General features: G+C 49.0%; 2 protein-coding genes across 4 annotated transcripts in view; one reads left to right on the top strand and one right to left on the bottom strand.

Annotated features, from left to right (window-relative positions):
* The window catches only part of LOC105182333 (phytanoyl-CoA dioxygenase, peroxisomal), a 50559-nt gene that overhangs the window by 9331 nt on the left and 13929 nt on the right, over positions 1-27299 (top strand). The window lies entirely within an intron of this gene.
* LOC105182332 (G-protein coupled receptor 52) overlaps positions 1-27299 on the bottom strand; it is a 36765-nt gene that overhangs the window by 1363 nt on the left and 8103 nt on the right. The window contains exons 2-9 of one of the 3 annotated variants that reach the window (XM_025305305.1): positions 9883-10147; positions 8924-9120; positions 6130-6267; positions 4391-4697; positions 3488-3736; positions 3042-3273; positions 2487-2726; positions 971-1248 (exon numbers count right to left, since the gene is read on the bottom strand). In XM_025305305.1, the coding sequence (XP_025161090.1) occupies positions 971-1248; positions 2487-2726; positions 3042-3273; positions 3488-3736; positions 4391-4697; positions 6130-6267; positions 8924-9120; positions 9883-9984 (1743 nt within the window). In that variant the 5' untranslated portion in view covers positions 9985-10147. Of the gene's footprint in view, positions 1-970; positions 1249-2486; positions 2727-3041; positions 3274-3487; positions 3737-4390; positions 4698-6129; positions 6268-8923; positions 9121-9882; positions 10599-27299 lie in introns of those variants that run through there. The other 2 variants (XM_011139678.3, XM_025305313.1) reach the window with 2 other exon arrangements.

Genomic DNA, 27299 nt, shown 5'->3' on the forward strand with positions numbered 1-27299 from the left:
TAGGAAAGGTTTTTGCAAGGAAGGAAAATTTTCTGCTTTAATTGGAAGAAAAGTGCAGCTGAAGCCCATCGAATGCTTGTTGAAGTTTATGGTGACGCTGCTCCAACATGATAAATCATGTAGGGAATGGTTTCGACGTTTCAAGGATGGAGATTTCAGCGTCGAAGCCAAGCCTCGCTCTGGACAGCCAAAAAAATTCGAGGACAAAGAATCAGAGGCATTACTCGAAGAAGATCAGAGTCAAACGCAAGAGGAGCTTGCAGAATCATTGAGAGTGACTCAACAACAAGCCGTTTCCGTACGATTGAGAGACATGGGAATTATTCAAAAACAAAGAAATTGGGTGCCTTGCGAACTGAAACCGAGAGACGTTGAAAGGCGTTCTTCATGACAACGCTCGGCCTCATGTCGCAAAAGTCGTAAAAAAATATTTGGAAACGCTCAAATGGGATGTTTCACCGCACCCGCCGTATCCTCCGGACATATTGCTCCTTCTGATTACTGATTGTTCCGAAGGATGCGGCACGATTTGGCAGGTCACCGGTTCACTTCTCTCGCAGATATCGAAAATTGGCTCCAAACTTGGATCGCCCCGAAAGACGAGTCATTTTCTCGAGATGGAGTTCGAAAATTGCCTGAGAAATGGGAGAAAGTAGTAGCCGGCGATGGAAAATACTTTAATTGATCTGTTCATTCATTTTGTTTCGAAACAAATACATCTTTTAGCACAAAGAAAAAACGGACCGAACTAATTTGTACTCCCCGATACCTTTTCTATTTTGTTTCTCAAGTAAAGCCGTACGTTTTGCAATCAAACGGACGGAGCTTTCCGATTGACCTTAGTATAACGCAATTGTCGAGAGACCCGCAAGGTCATCATTTCGTGAAGAGTAGTGTAGAGAAGAAGAGATAAGAGTCGCCTGTCGCCGGCTGAATCGCCGATGAAGACTGCTCGACGAGGGACACTTACTATGGCGAGGGACTTGAGCAGCGTGGTGGTCGTAGTCGTGGCCGTCGTGGTATCTGTGGTATCGCTGCTCTCGCTGTTGTTGCTCGGCCTAATCACGCTCGACAGCGCGCCTTCTTCCAGATTCTTGCCGCGTATGTACCGCCGCGACGACGACCAGCCGTCCGTGCTCTTCGCGTTGCTCTTGACGTATTTGGGTGGCACACCGGTGGTCCACACACTGGCGTCGCTGCTCCCCGTGCTGCTCTCGCTGCCGGTGCTGCAGTGCCTCCATCGGCGTTCTGTGCACGCCGGGACACGCGCGGGAACACGAAACGGGGAACTTTGTTAGATGAGGCCGGAACGCTTAAGTTCCACATTCATTCACGAATTTCCACAGGACGAGACTTGCGACGCGCCGGGATGATGTTACGCCGATCACTCGTCTTATCCTTCCCCCCTTAGCGGGAAGATTGTATCCTACACACGTGGGTGGGTATGCATGAACGTATGTGTGGGTTCTTGCGCGGGGAGGAAGAATGAGAACTCGCGAGAGAAAATAGAAGTAATATTAGCGATATTGCCTCCCGTCGGCTCCCGCACGGCTCCCCCTTTTTGCCCCTCTATCGATTCGTGCACGCAAAGAAGTAGTAGCTTAGTATCATCGACTGAATCTCTCTGGCTGATTCGAACTTTGCCAATAGAGGCTAACCGCCTGGTTGTCGTTGCGAGGAGCCGGCTGTTGCGTGTAAAAAATGAATGCATTCACCGCCAGGTGACAAATTAAATCAAGCCCGGAATCGAAGCCCGCGCGCGCGCGCGCGCGCGCGCGCATTAGCACGAGCAGCTGAAGAAGTGGCAGTCTTTCTTACGTATCTTATCGCATCATGTGCGCGATCACGTATTATAAAATATACTCTTTTTACCCTTTTACTCTTGTTATCTTATTCATTCACGCAACGATGAATATATCATTCTCGCTCGAGCTTAAGCAGCTCGAGTTTAAGCAGCCAATGAATTATAACAGCTTCGGCAACAACGACGAATCGGCCGTTCCTCTTTCGCAGAGAAACTTCTTGGACTAGTATCGGTGCTCTGTCGTCACTTGAAACGTGCCTCAAGATTCGAGATTGCTCAGATTCGCGAATTCAGACTTGCGAATGTGAGCTTCTCGCAGTCGAGTTTCGCGTTTATCGACAAACGATTCGGGCCGTGCGTAGATACAGATCTTTACGGGAGACAAGTTCCAAGTTTACGATGCCAATACGGACCTCAGCTGCCACGGCCACATCTCAGCTTCTTCGGCTAATCCTTTCTCTTCGTAAGATCCCCCCGAGGCCTCGCGAGACACGCGCCTCACAATAGCGACGCAACATTATTGTCTCTCTCTCTCTCTCTCTCTCTCTCTCTCTCTCTCTCTCTCTCTCTCTCTCTCTCTCTCTCTCTCTCTACGATCTCTCTCAAACTCGCGAGACTCGGATGATCGAAATCAGAGCGAACACATCTACCACTACGAATGTTAATATGGTCTGGGACGTACTTTCGCACGGCGGCGGATTCGTATTGCAGGCGAAGGGTTTCCTTAAGAGCGGACTACCTCCGTCCTGGCTCTCCTCGCTGTACGCGCGCGTTATGAGAATCCTCGGACTCCGCCTCGGAGTCTCGCACATAGCTATGGAGCATCCCGCGTCCAAATCCGCCCCGATAAAGTCGCTCCGATAATGAGGACCCATCAGACTGGCGGCGCTCGCACTCGCCCTCACCAGTTTGCTCGGCTCACCTTCGCGCGTCATGATGAAAGGATGACGCTCGTATCAGTGTCGAAAGGTTTACGTCGTCATACGAATATACAGCAAAGGATCTTTCTAAATCAGTCTATCAGTCATTCCACTGAAGCAAAAGCAAACCCTTATTCTCTAAAGCATGGAATGACGATCCGACCCGATCGCGGGTCGGGTTGGGAAATATCGGTCACTTCTCTAAGGGTTCAAAGGTTAGCCTTACTTAAGACCTCGTCAAGTGACTGCGCTCGGATACAGACGCAGGAGCAGGAGCAAATATCGATGGTCGCGAGTCGCATATAAACCTCGCCTACCTGATTCGGTGGCTGGCACTCGGAGGGTGTTGCACGACGCGGCGGGCTGCAATCTGCCGCGGTGGAAGCCGAGGTTATTGCTTCCGAAAGTACCTCCGCTTCTGCACGAGCCGAGAGCCAATAACGCCTCGCTGAGACGCCGTTGCAAGGGCGGGAAAGGGAAGAAGGAAGCGTTCCCGCTGCCGGAAGGCCGCCTGGAACCCGCGACGCTCGGCGTTCTCGCCTGTATCTCCTGGAACAGGATTCGCGCACGGCCGTGGCAGCTTCGAGAGAGAGAGAGAGAGAGAGAGAGAGAGAGAGAGAGAGAGAACATGGAACGATAACGACGACAATGATAACCGTAAAGTTCGAAAAGCGCCGTTACTGGTGTCACACGATCCCGTGAGCAAGCGAGCGCGCTATTTCAAGCCGCTCGTTCATCCGCGTTCTTCATCGCGTCGGATTACCTGCTGCAGCTCGGACTTGGTCGCCTTTTTCCGCCAGTAGTTCTGCACGGATCGTCGCAGGGTTTGCGACTTCAGGCCATAGAGCAGGCAGTTGATGGGCGGCGAGCACGCGAGTAGAAACGAAGCCAAAGAGGCGAGCCTGGGGTGCGCGTGGAGACGGTGCTGGTTAGCGGCGCTGCAAGCCTCCCAGAGGATGAGCCCGCAGTACGGAAAGTAGAGCAGGTACAGGGAGCCGACCAGTTGCATCACCTGGGGAAAGTCACGGACGTTCGTGACACTGTCTCTCGATGACACTGTCCAAGTTCTCTCTCGCTGCGACGGCGGATATCGATCGATCGCGCGACGCGAGGCTATTTATCTTCATAAACGCGCCGAGTTAGAGAATATCGAGGGCTTCCGTCAATATCGGGGAACGAGCGATTACATCTGGAAGGCGTCTCGCGTCACTTGCCAGAGAATAGAGAAGCTTGACTGCGGTCCATAAACACAAGACGAACGAGCACGCGAGCGAGCAAGTTCCGACGGGCGATCGTAAATTGCCGACGCCTGCCGGCGCGGCGTCTATCGATCTGACTTGCTAACTCCGGACTCGCGGACGGGGGGAATGAAGTTACAGACCGGGGCTTTAAGTACGGAGCTTGTTGATTAGCCCGATCAGCCTGATAGAAGCTGAGCGACACGTGACGAATTAATCCGTTCGATTATTTCGTCCGGAGAATGCCGCTCCAATCACTCGCCATCATCTCGAATCGTCGTTACGTTCGAAAGTTCGAGAGCGGATTTACGGCGGTATATCGCCGTAATCGGGCGAGTCGCTTTCGACCTCTCGACTCTGTGCGATCAACCATTGGCGATTTTTAAGTCGCCTTTGTAAGTAACCGGTGGGAACTGATTTTCACTAACCGTGCTGGCGGCGCTGTGAAATCGCGGCGGTCCGCCGGCCGAGGGTGCGGTGACGGTCGGCACGAAAAACGGATTACGCTGGTGGGTGATGGTCACCTGGGCGCTCAGGGTGACCTCGTAGATCGCGCTGGCGATACGATGCCGATGATACCGCGCTATGCCCAATACGCGTAAATTGCAGACCGTCACGAGGACGGCTGGCAGGCCCAATCCCAGGATAGCGTAAACGGCGCCGTAGAGCGCCGCGGCGGAGCCCCAGGTGTCGTTCCCGAAATCTGGGGCGCAGCAACCCAGTCCTGGACTATACCTGATACCGACGATAGGAGGATTGAAAGCAAGAAACGGGGAAGGAACTTTGCGAGGTGCCTCCCCGTTCGCGACATTCAGACGAGATTCTCAATATCTTCGAACGCCGCCGGAGCTACGAGGTTAGTCCCAGAAGTATCTGACCTAACAAAGAAAGCACAAAAAGTTTGGGAAAAAAATATCTTTGTTTCTCTACACAGTCTCCTTTTAGCTCAGTACAATTTTCCCAGCGGTGTTCAACAGCTTGGATACCCTTGTTTGTAGTGGGGATCGTCGAGCTCCTCAAAATAGCCATCAAGCCACCTTGGTCCATTGTTTTGACCGTTCCTTCGTCTCAGGTGTAAAGTGATGGACCCATGTTTCATCCATGGTTATGAATCGCTGCTTTATTGCCGCGAAATTTCGCCAAACGCTCCTCACTGAAACATCCTCACGACGCTGTTTTCGTTCCAATCGGCGGCACCCATCTTGCGTGCAGCTTTCTCACGTCCAAATTTTCAGTCGATATGCGATGTACAGCACTTTTTGAAATGCCTACCTGTGTCTGCTGACTCGCGCACTTTCAGTCGCGACGGTCATCCAATATCATTTTGTGGATTTTCTTCACCATTTCTGGCGTGGTCGACCACTGCGATGTTCGTCGTTGGCAGTCTAAACGGCCTCGTCTAAACGGCCTCTCGTTTAAACTCTGCCACCCAATATTTTACTGTTGCAAACGAAGGAGCGGACTCCCCCGGAGTAGAATCTAGCTCCGCTTTCATATTGGTTGGACTGTGAGGCCTTTCGAATGAAAGTATCGTATCGCATAACGATGATCAATTTTTTCCATGTTTCCAAATTCACCGAGAGCGTTCTTCACTATCGATGGCTGCCAAACAAATACTAAACAACGTAGCGTCGTCAGACTTCAAACTTAAGCATTCTATAGGTCAGGTCAGGTACTTCTGGGACTACCCTCGTAAATAGGAAAGGTCTCATTAAGATGTCGAGTTGCCCCGCGCAAACGTATTGTCGCGCGACCAACTCGAGCGTCGTTCCGCCGAACACGAAACACGGAACACCGTCCTCCGAATGAGATTTCTTTCGTGCGCGCTCCGGCGGGAAGGAAAGATGCCAGCCGCGTCGCGAGGAAATTGTCCTCGCGACGCGGCTCTTTACTCAACGCGAGACTCAACTTGCGTGCGAAACGCGCGTGAGAAACAGAGAGAAACAGAGAACGCAAAGTAAATCGAATCTCCTTTGTTATGCGAGGAAATGCAGTAATTACGAGAGAGAGAGAGAGAGAGAGAGAGAGAGAGAGAGAGAGAGAGAGAGAGGGAGGGAGGGAGGGATGGAGGAAGAGAGAGACAGAGAGTGCTGTAGGACGCGCAAGCAGCGTCGCAAACATGGACCCGTTGGAGTAGTGGTTAATGGTGTAACATGTATATACGAACCTGTAGGGCGGCACCAGACCCGAGAATGGCGGCAAGCATAGAAGCAGAGCACCTGTCCAAGAGGCGACCAATCCAACGGCCACGCGGCGCGGGGAGACCAGAGCGGCGTAATGCAACGGTGCGGCAATCGCGTAATACCTGTACAGAGTAATGCACGAGCGACGTGGCCGCTGTAGGAATCCATTCGCTTAATTCTTTCGTGCGCGGAATCTCACTCCGGGCGAGTGTGAGCGCACCGCCCACTCGGGCTCGTCAGGGCGAATGAATATCTCATGAAGGGCTCATGGCTGCTCGAATCGGGCCAACAAATTCGCGACGGTCACTTTTCAATATCGCATGAGAATCCTCGTCCGACGACTCGGGAGAATCCACTTTACACGAGCGAACGGTACGGTCGCTTGAATTCGAGCGACGAAGAGCTGCCGCTCTTCAGGCTCGTCAAGCTCGTGGGGAAAAGGGAAATCGAATTTCTACGAGCTTTCGTCTGAAGTAGTTCAAGGTCAGGTCAGAGTTTCCTTTTGTACGATCTTGACCGACTTGATCATTAGCGGGGATCAAATTCGTGCGAGACAAATTCCTCTTGAATCGCGTTCCCCGGCAAATTTGTCGCTCCGCAACCGGCACGATCCAGCCGGCGCACAGTGGGGCATTTTGGAAATTTACTGCTCACAATGTCTAGAATCCTTGATTTTTAACTGATTTAGATCATTTTTTTTTTTTAAATTGTTGATGAAAGAATTCTCTGTGAAAACTGTCCGAAACGTGGCCGATTTTTCTGAAGAATGTTTAAAACATTTTTAAATCACATAAACTGCGAATCCAACAATGCTAGATTACATCACTGAGCTCCAAGTGTGCGTGTGTGCGTATGAAAGGAAGTTCTTTCCATCGTAAATTTGTATAATCAGTCACGATTACAAATATGTCGTGGGTATGTGAGCCGATAAAGGACTTCCACACCACCCTGGAGGTGCCGTTACAGGCGCGTTAGGTTGTTTTTTTAGCGAACCTTCGCCTTGAGCCCTGTCTTAACACTGTCCCTGCCAGACATCCAACCAACTACACAAAGGCATAAAAATATCTTCCAAATCGGTGATAAGGTACTTATTGTTGTAAAAGAAGCTTTTCACATTCGGGATCAACGTTTCTGATTTTATATGTCCACAACTTTGTGAACGAAGCGATACACGGATCTGACGGAATCAACAATTTATGAATTAAATCCGTGTTCGTATCCTCACGAGAACTTTTTCTTGCACCATACTGGCGTATTCTCTTAATTTAACGTTTATGCTGTGCTTCTTCGCATTCCTCTGAAAAAGAAGCGATTGGCTCATATATCCACGACACGATTTGTAATCGTGACTGATTATACATATTTACGATGGAAAGAACTTCCCTTCATACGCACACACGCGCACACGCACACTTGGAGCTCAGTGATGTAATCTAGCATTGTTGGACTCGCAGTTTATGTGATTTAAAAAATGTTTTAAACATTTTTCAGAAAAATCGGCCACGACAGTTTTCACAGAGAATTCTTTCACCAACAATTTAAAAAAAAAAAATGATCCAAATCAGTTAAAAATCAAGGGTTCTAGACATTGTGAGCAGTAAATTTTCAAAATGCCCCACTGTGCGGCGCGGCGATTTGCTGTACGTCCGGAAACACGTGCATCGTTGCGAGTTTGCGGAAAGGTTCAGCAACAAGTTGAAATGGGGCAATGTGAATTCTAGGTTATAGACTATATCGAACGGGCGTCATCTGACAGCCACGGTGATACTGTTTGAGCTTGCGGAATCATTATTGACATCCCACATCGGAAATCTTGTTGGCTTTTGTGTCAAATGGAGCCAAGGCCTTGCCCGCGCGTTACGTCACTCGATGCCATACATCGAGATTGAATTCGATTTTTATCGGAGTTTCCTCGTAAGAGCAAGGTCTTCCGCGGCTTTTCGCCCTCGATTTACTCGGACAACAGCGACGTTCTTCCCTCCGGTGCAAAATGTGCGGTTTTTTCACGCGCTGGCTCTTGCGCTCTCGTGCCTCGGATCGGACCGAGGGGACGAAAGTATTTTTATTCTAATATTTTCCGAGTCATCTCATCGATCGACTACTTGCTTGAGAGGAAAAGCTACGATGAGTCAAAGATCGCATATAATTTAAAAAGCCACGAGTATCGGTCTTAGAGTCCTATTGTAAATTTTACAAAGTTTTATCTTTTCTTTTACGTTCAATAATGTCCTTCTTTTGTCGCGAGTTATATCTTATTGTTATTAGCCTTCTTCCTTACGTCTGCTTTTAAATATTTATCGTTGTTATCGTATCGAGTCCAAGTTTGAATGTATAAACAACTATTGTCTTGTTATATCTTTGTCTTTTTATCAGTCTTTTCAAGGATCTCTCTATATCTCGTCGACGACTGTCGGCAAACAGATTATTTAGGAAAGACACATCACATATCACAATTCTGACACATGTTTTAGAAAGTAGAGTTTCGAGTTATCTCTGCGATACGTAGATAATCATACTTATGTTTGCTGAAACGAACTAATTCGAAATGTATCGCAGTAATCTGAAATCCCCATTAATCCTTGGAGTTTGTCGGAGTTTGCGGGATTGACGCGGAAGCGAAATTTCGAAACTCGTGGCTTCGTTCGAAAAAATCTCGAGAGTGCGACGAATCTGACAGGGTGCGCGCGGAAGCTCGTCGTCGAGCGAGATGAGAGAAAATCAAAGGCGGCAGCGAGTAAGGATAAAAGAAGGGAGAAGCGGCAAAAGCGAGACACTCACCTGTCACAATTTAATCCGGTTACGGTCCAAAGAGCGACGGGGTGTAAGAGCGCTAAGAGGAATCCGTGAAGGACGCACCAAGTGCCGGCTACGGGCCAGGGGCCGGTCGTGAAAATTAGTAATATCAGACACACCGCGGCTTCTACGGCACCCAAATGAATCAGTAGCAGGGTGTTCGCTGTTTGCTGCTGCTGAGTCTGCGAACATAGCAGGCATAGCAGATGATTCGCATCGACCTCGTTTGTCGTTTTTACGCTCGCGCTATCGGGATGCTTTGTCCGCCGACGTTTTTTAATATCCGACGGAATTTTGCAATTTAAACTTTTCATAGCCTATACAACGGCCGCAATTTCACGCTGCAACGCTGCCGCTAGACTCCTGCCTGACTTTGTGCGCGATGAAGAGCCCTTAGTGGCATCGAGAACTCTCAAAGAACGTAGCCAAATTCAAAGCCGGCCGGCCATTTGTTGCGATAAAACAACGACAGTCTGCACCTTCCTCAAGAACGCGGATCAAATCACCCGTATGAGCGAGCTCATCGTTCATCTTATCGGTGTACCATTTCACCGGGGAGGGTCTTCAATTTTTCGTTTTATCTTTGCTTGCAATTTGCCTCGTAGTTGTATCTTTTAATACCGTCAAGCTCGCAGTCGAAGAGCATCAAGAACTTCAACGTTAATCCGCGCTCGGAGAAAATACGGTCCACGGATATGTACATGTACACACATATATATTCGTTTCGTCGAAAAACACCAGCGATTGCGACAATTATTCAATTCGCACGTGCGACTTCAACGCGACTTTTCGTATTTTAATCCACGAGTTACGTGGAACAGGAATCGATCCTGAGAGAAAAAGCACGTGACACATGGTAACGAAAAACGGCGCAATGAGAAGAGGAGAAAAATGAGTCACATAAATATGTATATATATATATATATCTACTCGTTATCGTTCACCTGTTTACCAAGACAGAGAACGACGAGGAGAACGCAGCCGTTGAGAAGCAGGCCCGCAGTTGAGACGAGGATGACCGGTACGCCGAAGGCCCAAGGGCCCATTCCTCCTCCTCCTCCCGCGTATTTGGTGTCCTTTCTTTTTGTCTTGGATATTCCTTCCCGGGGGGCGGGGGGGAAGAGAGACGGTCAACGACCGTTCAGGTGAACCGCTCGACCTCGTCGGGCCTCCGGACCCTCGTTTGCAACATCGTGATGGTAACCGTGGCTGAAAAATCCACAACGGTAACAACGGGCACTCTTAAGCGAAACTTGATGCAATTTCAGCGAGCGAACAATTGACTCGAGATAACCCGGTAAGCGCGGAGCGCACATTTGTCCATTGCGAAAGCGTCGGCCGGTACCTTGACCACTATTTGATTTCGCATTTCCACGGTGTGGAAACGGTGAACTCTGTGTGTTCGCGCATTAAGCGATGCGCCGAGGGAAACTCATATTTTGCACCCTTCGCAGCGAGCACTTGGCGCGTAAACGATATTATTTTTAGCGCGCTCCGGCTGTTATCAATATCAGCGTTCGCATTAGCATTAGCATTGCAATATCACATATCGATAACAATGGAGAGACGTGCCACGTGACGGTCAAGGGCGCCGTAATGGCACATGCGAGGTCACCACGCGAAAGGTCACACTGATAGAAGAATATAGTTGAATTAACTATAATCTCACTATATTTTATACTTCATTTTGGCGTCAAACATATTTTTATAGTTCGTGGAAACCTGCAAAATGTAGTAGAATAAACACAAATATATAGTCAGTGGTTGTCTGAAATAATTGTTTAGTTACTTTTACCACACAATATGATAATTTCTCATTCACAAATATAGCGATATTTAATATTCATACAGTTACATCATTTAGCAAATATTCGGGTAATATTGACTATAAAAAAAAAGAGTTACTTTTATCTACCATTTTATATTTGCATCCATACTATAATTTTTTAGTTTAACTTATTATAATTCTTGGTAAAAATATTATACGGTCGGTTATACTATGCCTATATCGCAATTATCACCGATATTATGGTAATACTTACTATAAATATGATATTTCGGACTATAATTTAGTTACTATATCATTGTAGTTCCAAATGTCATATACTTTTCTCTCAGTGCACGTGTTCCGGATCATTAGGTTGACCAAGTGCTCGTATGATAACGGTGACGTTGATACAATCTCTCGATAGGAAGAAATTAGACGCGTCATGCGCGGCAGACCTACCAAGCAAGACGCGAAATAGTTTTGTCGGCCGGCAAGAAACGGATCTCGTTAGCCAGCACGAGTTATTACCTAATTGTAATTATACAGAGCAATCTCTCTCTCTCTCTCTCTCTCTCTCTCTCTCTCTCTCTCTCTCTCTCTCTCTCTCTCTCTTCTTTTCGAGCGAGCTGACGAAAAATTCGTCGAGCTGTTTGGGCACTTAACGACCTTGAAGAAACGCACACTCTTTCCGTAACACGTTGTTTTGCGGATCACGAGCGGCTACCGGGTGACATAATTCGATTACGACGTCGCTGCGGCGGCTCCATTATCGGCCATTAGCGTAACTCCGACAGTCGACTATATTGGTGGGACTTGCGAGACGCTGCAACAGACGTTGCTGCTGCCGCTGCTCTCGTCGTTGGACAGCTCTCGCTTCTCGCGGTGAAGTGAAGAAGCGAGCCCGCTCGTTGTTGAATTTCACCGGCTGTTAGTGGCTAACAGGATACAATTCAAAGCGCGAGTAACCGAACCGTGAATTGCCGCGGTACTTATTGCGCGAAACTGGCCACACTGAGTGGTCAAGATTGGATCTGTTTGGGCATTTTTTTCAATGATAACGGCGATAAACGAAACGATACGCATACGATACTTGATTGATGTCGTTGGACAACAATATTTGCGCCTGCGACATCGACGTTGATATCTGCCACTGAGAGAAAAGTATATGATATTTGGAACTATAATGATATATAGTAACTAAATTATAGTCCGAAATATCATATTTATAGTAAGTTATTTATAGTAAGTATCATATTTATGGTAAGTATTGTCATAATGCCGGCAATAATTACGATATAGGCATAGTATAACCAAGCGTATAATATTTTTACTAAGAATTATTAGTAAGTTAAACTAAAATTATTGTATGGATGCAAAGCATAAAATGGTAGGTAAAAGTAACTATTTTATATACAGTCAATATTACTCGAACATTCGCTAAATGATGACAGATGTAACTATATGAATATTAAATCTCACTGTATTTGTGAATGAGAAATTACCATATATGTGGTAAAGAAGTAACTAAACAATCACTTAAGACAATCATTGACTATATATATTTGTGTTTATTCTACAGGTATATTCTGCAGGTTTCCACGAACTATAAAAGTATGGTTGACGCCAAAATGAACTATAAAATATAGTGAGATTATATAGTTAATTCAACTATATTTTTCTATCGCTGTCTATTTGGAATCGCATCTTCTTCCTCCCACTTTTTTCCGGTCATCGTACGGACCCGTCTGTTCCGAAATCGATCGCCGCATAATTCCGCAATTATCGCGCGACTGGTTTCCGCAGAGAATGCCGCTAATCCCATAGAAAGTCTGATTCCACTAAAATCTCATCTTCGCGGAGTAGCGTCCCCTCGAAAACACGTATCGATTCCGCGGCAGCTGTATCGCGCGCGTTTCCGCTTGTGTGTCGCAGAGGAAAGGGGGAATTTCATTGAGAACGTGCCGTCGCACGTTCTCCCAAATACGTGCTCGCACGTGTTATATAGGTATTTACAAGATTTTATCGGATCATGTCCCGCCGAAGATGCGCGTTATCACGTCAAGTTTTCCATTAGCGCAAGACGCCGAATTCTTCGCGCTGATGTATCTCGCCCATGGTTACAAACGACACTCAATTAATGAACGATGGAGCTGAAGAGGCGACAGCGATATGCGTGGAGCAAATTAGCGGGGGTCGCAAAACAGATGGAAAAGTGACGGGGTGATCTTATCGAAACTGGCAAGAAGGAAAATAAGGACGGAAGGACAGAGAAGCACATTTCTGCCGTCCCTCAAATCGAGTCGTATCGAGTCAAGAGACGAGGTATGATAGGTCTTCCACCTTTGAAAGGCTCAGCATCGACTTTCTGATAGATCACCAAGTTGGGATCGTTAGTCTCATACGTTCGCGACAAGATCCTTCATCCGAGCTTCTTAAGCCGAGGCTCCTTGCGAGATTCTTGCCTTTCCTCGGTAGCCTTATTCGTTACGTTACGCTGGAGAATCACATCTCGTCGCACGATCTCTTTCCCTGCAGCTCACGCATAATCTCTTGCAATTCGAGATAATCCCATTGTCGTCGGGACCCTCTACGTCGAAGCCTGAAAAGGCTAAATACGGAAAAAGTTAAAGACAAGCGAGCTTCTGACAGGAGAAAGAGCGCATCGCACGATCGATACTCGTCTACTGTGAATCATTGAATCCCGTGTGATAGAGCTTGAATCTTTCGTATCAATCGAACGAGCGACGTGCTCGGGCTATTTTCCCCATCTATGATTAATAGCGCCATGCGTCGGTGCGACGTTGGCAACCGGGCGAATCGTACGCGAAGCGAACGAATAATAAATCTTCATGAGCACGTAATCGCGTGTTATTTAACGACTCCCTAGATCCTCGCAATTTCATTGCTGACGTGATCGCAGCATTTTTTTCCCTCCTTCTCCTCCCACCTCTCTCTCTCTCTCTCTCTCTCTCTCTCTCTCTCTCTCTCTCTCTCTTCGCTCTTTCTCGAGCGAATTTGCCGTATTTTTCGCTTATTATCGCGCACCTCGCAAAATTACGATGCGGTAGCTGTCAGTCAGGGAATGATTGACGAGGAGTTGATTGAGAGATCGCGGAGGGAAGCGTACGGAGTAACTCGTTGGATAAGATCATAGAGATCGCGGCTGGCTCTTGTTCTTTCTCGCGCGATCGTCGTGGAGAACGAGCAGGAGAGAAAAGAAAGAGACAGAGAGAGAGAGAGAGAGAGAGAGAGAGAGAGAGAGAATAGGGATCGATGTGGACTCGCTCTCTGCTCCATCCCCCTTCGCCTCCGATTTCCTGTGAAACCACCTGTACCGCGCTGTCACGCGAGCCGCGGTTACACGTGCATCGACATTACCGTCCGACCTTCCTCCTGTTCTTTTTTTCGTGCCCTACTGACCGCGAATTTTCTACGAGAATCCCATAATTCATACACGCGAGGCTCTGCGCGTCGTGGCGAATTCGCCGGGTCGTCATTAATCCTGAGCTGTCGTTTCATGATGAATTAACCGCACCTCGCTCTTGTTGTACCATACTCATGCGACTTGTGTGCGGATAACGACAACGCTTTTAGCCTCTCATTTGCATCCCTCGCGGAATCGTTTCCCAGCCCCGGACCTGACCAGACTTTTCGGTGTTTCGTTTCGCTATTTCGTATCACGCGTAGATCATGCGAATTCTCCGACAATCGACGACAAGCTCGAGCGAGTGGCCGCTGATTGGTAAAGTTCGTTACATGCGGGGAGGGGGGGGGGGAGGACCGGCTTCAGGTAACTTGTTGCGCTAACGGTGTCCGCAGCAACGAGACATGGCACTCCTGGGAGGGCGTTTATTGCCGGGATCCGAATCACAGTGCCTCCACCGGGAGAGAATCGTTTATCGTTAGATACTTGTTGCACGAAACACTTCGCACGTCGCGTCACTCGGCAGGCCGAGACCTCGGAGCGGAAAGCCGCGGGCAATCGATAATGCGCGAGCACTCGCGCGTCTGGAAGTCCATTTTGGCGACGTGTGAGATCGTATATGAGGGCGGAAGGGGAGAAACTTCCGCCTTAGGCTGAGCTCTGGGAGAAGAAAACATATATACAGCTCAAATTTTCCGGAGGGTTCTCTCCGAGCGACTCTCCTCCTGTAGATGCAATTTTTTCACATATGGAATATCGTCCAAGTAGCGTGGGAGCTGCGATCGATCTCAAGCGCACTTGAAGAGAATTTTTATTCGGCTTTCAGCCGCAGAGAACACGCGCGCGCGCCGCAGGCGCGTGTTTGTGGGAAAAGGTCGCCATAAACAATAACCTGTGTGCACCGTTTTCGCTGAGGAAAACTTCTCCTGAAATTGCTCTGTCAAACTCTCGGTTAAATTAAGGTCGCGACAGCGCAACCTGCACATCCCGCGCACGTAGAGAGAGAGAGAGAGAGAGAGAGAGAGAGAGAGAGAGAGAGAGAGAGAGAGAGAGAGAGAGAGAGAGAGAGAGAGAGAGATAGACACTGGCGGGAGATACTGGTCGCAATTTCGTCTCAAGCCATCAGATAGGTGAGAGTGAGAGACGCGAAAAACGAAGAGCGAACGACGACGTTTCGCGAGCCGGGCCGGCAATGCGCGCTCGATAGGTCATGACATCCTTCGGGGCGAAATTAAAGCCACTGACGTGTTGTAGTTACGTACGGCCCAAATTTAATCATAGCAGCGGAGAGTTAATAGGCAGGGGTTCTTCGGGGGTAACGAGCGCGTACGGGAACGTAGAGAAGCGCCGGGGAGGGGGGGGGGAGCATCGAGCGTGTCCTATTTCAAGCAAGCGGCCGCAAGTAGTTCAACACATCGCACGACGCGTCGAGAATGTGGCCACGTTTCCCACGTTGGAAAATGGTAAACCGCGACGCTACGCCGGCTATATCGCTGCGTTTGAGGGACTCCGCGGTATGTCCTCCGCCCCCCCCTCCTCTCCTCCTCTCCCCCCCGGTGCTATCATGCACACCCGCCGGGGCAAGTTTCGGCGCGCGCGCGACATCGAGAGATGTCGGTGAAAGCAATGAACTCTCTCTGTCGCATCTCGAAACGTGAAATCCCCCGCAGGCTGATGATGAATCTTTGCCAAACTCGTGAGAGGTGAACGCTTCTCCAAATGCTCTCAAACTGGGAGGACTTTCAGCATTCTAGTCAGTGTTCGCGCTAAGGCGCGGAGATCTGTGATCGATCTCTTGGGGTTGAAATTCCTTTCCTTCTTTCTCCGCGACAGAGATGACCCGGGGGACGATTTCCCGCTGATCCTTGACCTCCGTTATGTTGATTGAATATAATCGCGGGACAAGTCCAGCGACTTGTCCCACGGGAGGAGAGCCGAGGAAAACGACGAGACGTCGTGAGGGAAAATTTCCCGGGCTTTCGGCGGGCGTCGCAAACTTGTCGCAAACGAGCTTCTGCTCGCGACACGAGCAACATTTTCAGGAGCGAGATTCGAGATGCGAGAGACTTGTGGAAAAGATAGGAATCAACCACTCTGTAAACTCTGTATATATATCGCTTCCGCTGCTTCAGCGGAACTCGAGCGATCACGGAGAGGTGTAATTCGCGTTGTCGTAGACTGCAACCGAAATCGTCGGGAATTTCTCGTTTGCTATATAGGTCGGGTTGATCGCAAAGCGAAACGAATCCTTTTCCCTTTCTCCGCGAGATCCATCGACTATCCGCGAGACGGAAGGAATTGCGAAGATAAAGCTCTCGCGTGAGATACTAACACGTGTCTGTATCGTTCCAAAGGAAATTTGTATTTCGCTTGAATTTGTTTATTACATTCGTTTGCAATAGCTGACGTTCTACACTTCTTTGGAATTGAGCGACTACGACTATACGTAGACACACCCATTTTCTCTCTGGCTCTTTCTCTCTCTCTCTCTCTCTCTCTCTCTCTCTCTCTCTCTCTCGCGCGCGCGCGCGCGCATGTGCGTCCCCAAGAGCAACTGTTGCTACTTCATATTTAATTTTTGTCACAGAGTGGGGCAGTATTTTTCGAAACTTTACCGGCGTGCGTCATCCGCCGAGACGAGGCGTTATGCAATTTACTCGCTACATTGGCATGACACGAGGAGAAGCAAGTTCTCACTAGTACGAGCAGAAACTTGTGTTGCGCAAAAATTTCTTTTCGTTGCGTCATGCGTTGCGCCTGAAGCACGATTATTTTGCCGCACGTGTCACGACGTCCCCCCATTCTTCACTTCGCGTCGCTTGCAATCTTTTGTTGTCGACGATGATACGTCGATCTTGCTGATTATAATATATTTGAGTTGTAACTTACTCGGGAAATCGTCTCATCTTTCGAATCTCCTCGGGACGGTCATGCCTATACGTTTGGAGATGGATTCAAAGTTTTTGTAATTCAAACATTCTCGAGAAAGATGCGCAAGGATCGTTAATCGCGAACGAGTCATTCGATTCGGCGAAATTCGGCAAGAAACAAAAGAAACCCCGTGAGACTCCGTGATCGGTGGATAGATGGAAAGGCTTGAAAAGAAAAAAAGAAAAAGTGAAATAAGTTTCTTCGGATTTTAATGAATTCATCCTCGAAGGACTCGAGAGGACGGGAGACGGAAAATAAATCCCGATAAGGGCTCCCGAGCTCACGGAACTACCAGAGTGCCGTGGAGCGACGAGGAAATAAAGGATGATATTGCCCTCTCCGTGAGCGCCGGTATTATCCTAGCGCAAATAGGCGTTCACCGTTTGTCAATCGATTTAGTATATATCCACGCCTCTTTTCTGCCCCTGTTCTGCCCCGCGCGAAGTGTCTTCTGCTTTTTGACCTTCGCGCTTCGAACTGTTATTCCACCGGGCAAGTGGAGCACTTCGCGGCATTATTGTCCGCGCTCGTTGTTTCACCAGGCGGCGTGCTTTCGTCGAGAAAAAGCGGAAAAGGATCGACAGAGAGAGAGAGAGAGAGATAGGAGATGGCATCCTCGGTGAAAAACCAAACGAACAACGAGCGAACGGACTGGAAAGGCCGCGGTCCGATGGGACGTGCAGAAATTTCCGGCGTAAATGAAATTTAGCGCAACGCGGCGGAGTGGCGCAGCGCGCTTGCGACGGCCACGCGACATTTTCATCGGCGCGACACGAAAAACCTTGCCGTGTCACGAACGCTTCCTTATATATTTGAACACCTGGAAGTAAAGCTCGCTGCATTATTCTCGGATGGCGGAATCAAGCGCAAACGACTCTCGCCGGAGAGACCGGAGCTGCCCTCCTTCGATCCGCGCGATGATTATTTTAGCGGACGCGCGCGCGCGCGCGCGCACGCTTTTCCCTCTTCGTCTTCCTCGGCTGTTTTCGGCTGTTTTTTATTGTCCCCGGTAGGTAGAGTGGAAGAGAATAGACCGAGAAGAAGACCAGGTAGACGGCAGTATGTGAGCTCCCAGCTAAATATCCTGCAGGCAGAGCCGGCTGCTCTCTTCTCGAAGCGCCGATCTTCCGCATACTCGGCTCCCTCGAAAAACAGCGCGAGAAGCCGAAGAGCGCGAAAGAAGAGCACGCCACGCGAGATAACGCAATGATACGCCGAAGCCGAGGAGAGGAGCGCTTCCACCCTTTGTTCCGCACGATAAATTAGAGGACGAGCGCGCACCCTCCTCCGGTTTCGGCATATATTTCCGTCGAGCGACACTGTCGAGTATATCGCACGTCAGTTAGCGTCAGCCGACTTCGTTAATGGATTTTAATTAATGTCGTTTCCCGAGCAACTGCGTCGCTATCTCTCTCTCTCTCTCTCTCTCTCTCTCTCTCTCTCTCTCTCTCTCTCTCTCTCTCTCTCTCTCTCTCTCTATCTCCCCCCCCTCTCTCTCTCTCTCTCTCTCGAGTCCTCTCTTCTACGCCTAATTACAACAAGCTCCAATGGCCCTGCCGGCCCCACGGGTGTTCCATAAATAATAAAACGAAGCTGGCCTTGGAGGCCAGCAGCAAAGAGCTGATCGACAGCCGACCTTCAAAAGCGTGTGGAATTATTCAGGCGGGCCGATATACAAATAAATCTTCATAAATATACAACGAGTCGATCGCTCGTTAACTTTGCACTTTCGTGCAAAGACGTTACGTTCGGAGAAGTCGAGAAAAGGAGAGAGGAGAACGCCGCGAAGGCGAAAGGAAAGTCCCTTGAAGAGGCTAAAGGCGAGGACGGTCCGAAAGTTGAGAGATTGGAGCGAAGACGACGAAGCTTCCGGCAACCGTCGCGTCGTCCGGGTCGTCAGGTGGACTGGGATGGGTAATTCTTTATTTAGCCGGTCTCTCCCGAAGAGATTGTAATTTCAATCTTGGGACCGGGCAACTTTCCTGATTGCGGCTGGCCGGCGCGCGGTGATTCACGTATGAAATAACTCTGCGAAAGTTCGCCTCGTTATCAGGGAGGAACTTGGACGATGTCGTGCGGTGGAGCATGCGCTCGTCCTTGAAACAAGGTCACGCATTCGGCGACCTTGGCGACATTCGCTCGGCGGTATTAGGGTGCCGTGCGATCGATCGGTCCTTTAGGGACTGCGGTGATAAGCAGCCGCGCCGAGGAAATATTCCACGGGGAAGCTCATCGGGCGATCAGTCGAGCGAAAGACAGGCGTCGCGATTTGCATGGAGAACACGTCGGCGCGCTGATCGGCGCGCTGAGGGAAAGAGAGAAGAGAAGAAATCGAAACCGAGTCGAGTCGAGAGTTCGAAATAGTTCGAAATAAAATTTCCCGAATCGCAGTCGGAAATGACGGCTGCTGCTGCGGCTTGTCTTTACTTCCCGCACGGAATAAGCAGTTTGTGAAATCACCTTACAGGTCGGGGCCAGGTCGGGTGAATTGTATCGCGGCAGGGTTGGTCCCCGTAAAAATAGATGTCCTTGGAAGAAGGACACGGCGGAGAGGAAGGTCGCGAGGATCGCTGAATATCGGTGTTCGCTTATCTGCGAGCCTCCTCTTATCGGCGCGCCGTCAGATTCGCGTAACGCACGTGCGGCGTCGTGGACACTTCGAGTGTTCGTGCGCAGATAAGCACCGGCAGCAACGAGCGAGCGTATAGTGATTAGCACAAATGGAGGCCAACGACGACGACGACGACGACGAAGCCTCGGCCTCGTCGCTGTACACTGAGAAAACAAAGTCGTGAATATTTATGAATGAACGAGACTCTTGTTGATCCTGTACAAAATTAGCAGCGATTCTTAGCGCCGGCCACGGCTTTGTCGTTGTAACCGGGAAAAGCAGCGGTAGCGATACACCTAGAAAATCATGATCAGCGACCGAAGAGCGCTCGTTACAACGTAAATCTATCGACTGCCATTATTATTTCACTGTGCATTCGTGTAGTCTCGGATGCAGGCAGGAAACACTTTCTCCCTCACGTGCACGATAATCTCTCGCTCTGATTCTCCGAGTGGCCGCTCTTGTCCGCCGGCTTTGAGCAGCGGTGGAGAAATATGTGATTTCAAAATTGTAGCTGTCTCTCTCGCGAAGTTTAATGAGAGATAAGGAGATTGTGATGCAGCTGGTGAGCAGCCTCGGCAAGGCCGAGAGAGGCTCGCCATTCGCGGTTAACATCTCGTCGCGCATTATCAGATCTCACATATCGCGAATATCGCGCGCGAGCAGCGGCTCATTAAACTTGCGCTTGTAAGCCAGATTAAAATTTCAAGCGGACTCTGCTCGCACGTGCGCGAGCGTAACACGGCGAATTAAAGTTACGGCGTTAAGTCGCACGTGTTGTATCACGAGATTCCTGCCGTTGATCCTTCAAGTTCGACGGACTCGGCGCGGAGATTGGCGCGCGGAACCGACTCGGGTGGTCTCCGATACCGTCGAAAATTCGATATCCCGCGCGTATGTTCTCGCCGATCTACAAATCCGCAGGGATCATGGTGGCTTTCGTCCCATAAGGTGACATCGTGGACGTGGAAAGTTACGTGGAAGACGCAGCTACCCGCGATAATCCTCCCCTCGTGACCCCGACGTTCTCAATTATGCAAGACATTGTCCCCGACAACATTTTCCGCGTATTTCGCGCTCACCCTCGACACACACACACACACACGCACACACATGCGCGCGCGCGCACGCGGCTCCCCCGGCTCGTTATGCAAAAAACCCCAACCGGCGTGTCGTTATTTTCGCGCAGGCGACAACGAAACGGCCACTCAACGCGCCCGTTTCAATAACCAGGCGGAAGATACTCCGATGCGGAGCGACGTAAATTTTTGCAAAAGTCCCGGATAGAGTGTTTCTTACTCGCTCGAACGCGCGGATACTCGACAAGTTCCTCGTGCCGTTAAAAATCACCTTACGACCGGGCAAACTTCCGATCCGATGGCACTTTCTAAACCGCAGCAAGGATAATAGTCCTGTAGCCGCACCGGCGCTACCGGCGAAGTTGCCGGCTCCTGCTGTATCGTTCGCACGGAGGAGTCGTCGATGTTACTTTTAACAGCGGTCGTTGCTTCGTGCTATGGTTCGAGAGGGAAATAAGAAAGAGAGGAGCGAGTACACTGAGAGAAAAGTACATGATACTTGGAACTGTAATGATATAGTAACTAAATTGTAGCCCGAAATATCATATTTATAGTAAGTATCACCATAATACCGATAACGATTACGATATAGGCATAGTATAACCAAGCATATGAGATTTTTACTAAGAATTATAGTAAATTAAACTAAAATTATTGTATGGATACAAATCCATAAAATGGTAGGTAAAGTAATTCTTTGATATGGTCAATATTACCAGAATATTTGCTAAATGATGACAGATGCGTAACTATATGAATATTAAATCTCGCTATATTTGTGAATGAGAAATTACTATATATGTGGTAAAAGTAACTAAACAATCACTTCAGACAATCATTGACTATATATTTGTGTTTATTCTACAGGCATATTCTGCAGGTTTCACGAATTATAAAAATATGGTTGACGCCAAAATGAACTATAAAATATCGTGAGATTACAGTTAATTCAACTGCATTTTTCTATCAGTGTAGCGAGTTGTTGAAGGCGCGAGACGCCTTCGGCGTTTTCCATCGCGTCTCCCGGGCTCTTGTTTTCGTTCTCGCATCGGCAAGGCAAACTCCCGCGGGTCGTCGTGGCGATTTTATCGGCCTCGCGAAATGAAGCCGGCTTAAAAGCCTAATCAGCCGCGATCTTAATTTCAACGACATTTGGTAAGCCGCTGAATGTGGGGCTCGGCGGTGATAAGAAGCCAATTTGACGGCGCGGCGAAGTAGATCGCGCAGCGACGATAGGCGAGTTTCGCGTCGATATCGCGGCAAAGGCCCGAAAAAGTATCCGGCGGAGAGTATCGAGCGACGAGGATATATTGAAATGCTCTCGGGACAGGGGCGAGGCCTTCGACAATCGATTTCCATCGCCGCGAGTCCCCCGCGACGCATTAACGTGCTCTGATCGACAGCCGCGTGTATGTGCGTGCACGTTCGTTCGATTTTCTGCATTTTACATGCGGCCGAGTAAACACAGCCGAGGCGATTCGTCTCTCGAATGCGCGCTCGTCTCCGGAGCGCTTTGATTAATTGTTCGTCCTTGCGACGCCTGAGCGACGAGTGAGAGAGCTTCGCTCTTACCGCGGCATTTAGTGGAATGAAGGAAAAATGAAAGACAGACGCGCGAAGATGGTGATTATCATCCACCGTGAGTGCCATCGCTTTTACCGCCCCCTTCTTGCCCTCCCTTCCCTCTCTGGCAGGATGTAACACAACGTAATTTGTCGACGATCCTCAAAGAGACACGTGCAAAGTTAACCGCTTGCCTTCCGCTCTCTCTCTCTCTCTCTCTCTCTCTCTCTCTCTCTCTCGACGCGTTTATGCGTTCGGTTCCTTCCTTGCCTCCCTCCCTCCCTCCCTCCCTCCCTCCTTCCCTTCTGCTCTCTCGTGCGGTGAGATAATGAGAAAATCGAACGGGGATCCAGCGGAAACGAAAGGCAACGCTCCAGCGACAAATTACGCAGTCGTCGCACACCCAGCATTTTCTCTTTCTCCCTCACTTCCGCTTACTCCTCGAGCGTCTTACCTCACTGTACTCCCTTTTATCGGGCGGATCGATCTGGAAATGACGGATCGACCGTTCCTTAACGAGACTGCGGCAGGGACATTGATGGCAGTCGTCGAGAGTTTTCTCCTCGCCTCTGCTAAGCGGAGACCATTCGCTAAACAGACAAGGATTGTGGAATTTCGCGCAAATATATTATTTCGCCTCGAAACTCGATCCTTTCGAGTCGGATGTATCAACAAGCATTAATCCGGAAAATGACACATTTGCATCGGTCTACCTTGAGCTTTTGTAATCGATATCTGTGTTTAAGAAACACACGTAGCCGTTTTAAACAATCGTGATGCACGGATACATCGACGTGATGCAATTGGCCGAAGGGTCTCTTAGCCATTATACGTCATTGTTGGACGGTGTAAATCTGCTACTGCACCGATCCCTGAATGAAAATGGAAAAAAGCAACATCGTGGTTTACCGTGATTTATCACGGGTAGTTGAAGCCGGGAACGCTCGCCCGAAGGATCCTTGCGAGGCAAATGGAGGAGCGATGGAAGAGAGGGCGATTGAAAAGAGAAAATTATCAACTCGAGATTTCGCATCTTCACGACGGATCCCGGCCGAGCCAGGCCGTTTCATCGTATGTTCGATAAAAGTGGCTTTATTCACCGCGGCTGCTCCTTATTTGCTTTCTGTAACATCATGCAACGATACGCGATGATAAATACTTGTAGACTACGGTGTCAAGGATGAAACCGTGCACAGTGTTTGCGCGAGCAACCTGAATAGAAATGAGTCAGACGAGGTGCAGGGGGACGTACCGAGAGAAAAGCGAAAGATTCCTTTCGCGATCCGCTACACGCTATATATATATATATATATATATATATATATGCAAGTTGCTAAATTTCAAACATAACAGGTAAAAAATCTCTAAACTATGAAAACTATGAAAGATATTAAAAAACGCTAAAACACGTGTTCCATGATTCCGAAGGGGAAAGAGAATGGCATTATCAGTTTTTTATTTGGAGGGCATTTTCAAGGTCAGTTGAAGGTCAACTTAATTTTTTAAAACAAAGAGCCCAATTTTTTACTGCATCTTCTTTTTCTACCAATTAATTTTAACAACTCTTGTCCGAAACACTTTTTTATTTGCCTAATATTTTTTGAAATATTTAAGGAAAACTTGGTAACTTTTTCAACATTTAACTTACTAGTACGATATCTCGCCAACTAATCGTCGAAAGAAGAAATAGTATAAGACTTCTTTACTTTACTTACTATCAAGAATATATTACTATAATAGTGCCCTTTTGTTAATTTAATAATTTTGAAATTTCCAAAGATCGACGAGTTGACAAAAGTTACCCTGTGTATCGCCCTTTTCCTCTAAATCGCATTTTATATCTGTTAAAAACACGAACCCGACTCTTTGCATTACGAATCCGAGTCGAGTTTTCCCGTTTTTAGCATAGATCAAAACCTTTTCACGTGGACGCAAAGGTCGATGTCTCTCGCACTTACACAACCTTACTAAATTATCCTGATCTCACCGAAGAACGATTTTGCGTTCATCGGAAGCGCGGCAGTCTCCTCTTTACAGCGGCGTTCGTTTCAAGTCGCTACGACGTCTTGGAGCGCAGATATTGGTTGCGTTCAGAAAACAAAGCGCTCACTGAGCGCTTAATAACTATTGGTCCTTGCTGTTAGATCCTTACATTCAGTATAACGATAACGTTGACGAATTACTCAACCGTTGCGTAGCCGTTGTGTTTTCTGAACGCAGCCATTCACGTCCGCATCGACTCGCGTCCTCGTCGATCGGTCGTCTCTATCGCTGTGAGGTGGTAGGTCAGGTTCGAGCAACGGATGAAAACAATAGCTGCATTCCGCACGTGACGTTCTCTTTCCGAGAAGCCGCATCCGCGTCATACGTGATGGCACACGGCGGCGTTTCTTTCCTGTTCTCCCGCCACGACCCAGCAGGTGCGGTCGTGTCCTGGTGCACGCGTTAGTCAGACGAACATAGCACGAAAACAAACTCACTGCGCAGGCGCGAGAGCAAGTGCCATGTTTCGGCAGCGGACTTTAAACGCGCTTGCGACTCGTCGATTAATTGACGTGACGGCGTGAAATAAAGAGTGATCTCTTCGGCAAGCTCTCCCGCGTGTGCCGCTCATGTCGCCTCTTTTTATTGGCAAATTGCGAATCTTGCGTAGCGATCGGTTAAAGTATAGCAATCCCGCTCGCTGGTCGACACGCAGCTTCTCTTATTCGCGCTTGGATTTCTTCCTTCGTCTCGTTTGTTACAACGAGTTACAACGAGAGCAATATTGTTACCTCGTAGCTCGTAGGAAGTGATATATCTCCGATATTTATGAATAATTTCGCGCGTGCACGCGCGTTATATTTTTAGATTCTTCATTGAACTCTTTCAAGTCCGACGGAGCTTACGGTAAATTGCAGTTGGTGTAGAATAAAAATTTCCAAACCACACTTGAATTCGAGTCTCGCTCTGCTTTTGCGACGGAATTTCGCTGGAAGTAACTTCGGAAGGATACGAATCCCTCTTTTCTTTGATGATGCGAAATATCTTCTCGTGATCGAGAGCGAAGAGGAGAAGAAGAAGAAGAAGAAGAAGAAGAAGAAGAAGAAGCAGAACGCAGGACACAATATCGAATCCAGACATTGCGAAACTCGTCGAGAAACGAGTTCTCTATGCCTCGCCGTGTTCACGAAATTGCCTTTTTGCCTGTGTCCCGCGATCATGGTCGTCGCGATAATCAGTCGGGATATTATTCGAGCAATCGCTGAGGCCATCGAGACTAGCTTATCGTTCGATAAATCGCACGAGGTTCTCTCAGCGAGCTCGTGCACCGCCGCTGCAATTCGCACGACGCCGACGGTGACGCCCCTTTCGCGATGAGATTAAACGTTTAGTAAATGACAAGAATACCTTGCCACGTGCTCGTGTCGATATACGATACGTTCTAATATATACGAGCTGCCACGGATATTAGCCACGATCGATAATGTATATCGTTCCACGTAAATGCAGTATTCGTGTCTGTAACGTAAGGGTCAGAGGAGGAATATCGCGGTTGTACAAAGTAGGTACGGGCCACGTAATGGTCTGTATATCCATTTCCATCTCCGTTTCGCATTATTATAACAAGGACATACTCGTTTGCACAGGTGCCCACCGCAGATCCCTGCACCGTAGGAGCTCGAGGGACCTTTGCGCAGGAACCTTTCCAGAGGGAGGGGGAGAGAGAGAGAGAGAGAGAGAGAGAGAGAGAGGGACAGTCCAATTTTCAGTTTCCGTCCACCATAATGATTACATGCGTTCGTCTGCGCGCGCGTCGCCCCATTTGTCCCAAGGCACATGAAACCCTGTCCAACATAAAATTTAGATCATTCAACTTTTACGCGGTTTCGCGACGCGACGATACGGAGAGACGCGTCTCGCAATTCCGCAGGGAAATACCGTCGTCCGGTCGGCGCCGGTCGGAAAAATATACACGTGTTTAGCGGGAAAGCGTCGCGCTTTAACGATTGGATCTGCTAAGTAGATTAGAGTACCGCGAGGACGGTAATTTCATTGAGTCTGAAACATTTTCATTTCGCACGAGGTAAAGTAAACAATGGGAGAAACCTCAATCTCCTCCCCCCCCCCCTCCGCCGCCGCCGCGCCGCGCCGCAAGTGGCCGCGGCAGCCTTTATACAGACTCGGCAATTGGCAATTTAACTTTTGGGCAATCAGTCCGTCGAGGCGCACAAAATGTGCACGGAGTGAACGAGCGAAATTTCGCCGACGTACTCGATTTTTGCTCGGCGCGAATCCGATCGAACGCGTTACATCTCCCTCTTCCGCCCTCTTCGATTCGCCGGCGTGCGACGCGTCGACGAGGAAAGAGTGAATTCCCCTCGCGCGTTTCCCTCGAAGCTGGAAATCCAGCCGGGCCGGGAAACAATTGCATTTATGCGAAGCGAAGATATGGATTTTCCGCGCCGAGTTCTTCGTTCCGCTCTGCCCGCCCCGGCTCCCCTCGATCCGCATCCCGCCGCTCGGTTTCTTTAAATGACGATAAGCTTCGGTTTACGCGACCTAACCGCCGGTATTGATCCGAATACCGAATTGAAACTGGACGAGACGAGACGACTGACATATCGATTCCATAGCGTGTCCTAGTTCCGTCAAGTCAGCCGTAAAGAAGGATACCGCTTTCGTGCTCCTTTCGTCCGCGCTTTTATTCGCGGCACGGCCGCGCGCGCGCTGGAGGCTCGCCTCGCTTTCCGGCAGGACACCGAAGTGGGAATCCCGCCGAGTAGAATCGCAAGCCGGGCGCAGGTGGATCCGGAGAGAAGGCGGACGACACGGCCACCGGAAGGCGTCCTCCACGTGGACACCGGCCACGGCGACCTTGGCACACTTCGCCCCCAAGGTGCATCGACGTATCGCCGTGATTTCTTTGCGCCGCATATCGACCTCGTGATAACGGCCAGATTCTCTCTGGCGCTCTCGGGAAATCTCGCCGAGCGCGAACCCGT

Source organism: Harpegnathos saltator, unplaced genomic scaffold, assembly GCF_003227715.2.
Source record: "Harpegnathos saltator strain DR-91 unplaced genomic scaffold, Hsal_v8.6 scaffold12, whole genome shotgun sequence".
Lineage (NCBI taxonomy): Eukaryota > Metazoa > Arthropoda > Insecta > Hymenoptera > Formicidae > Harpegnathos > Harpegnathos saltator.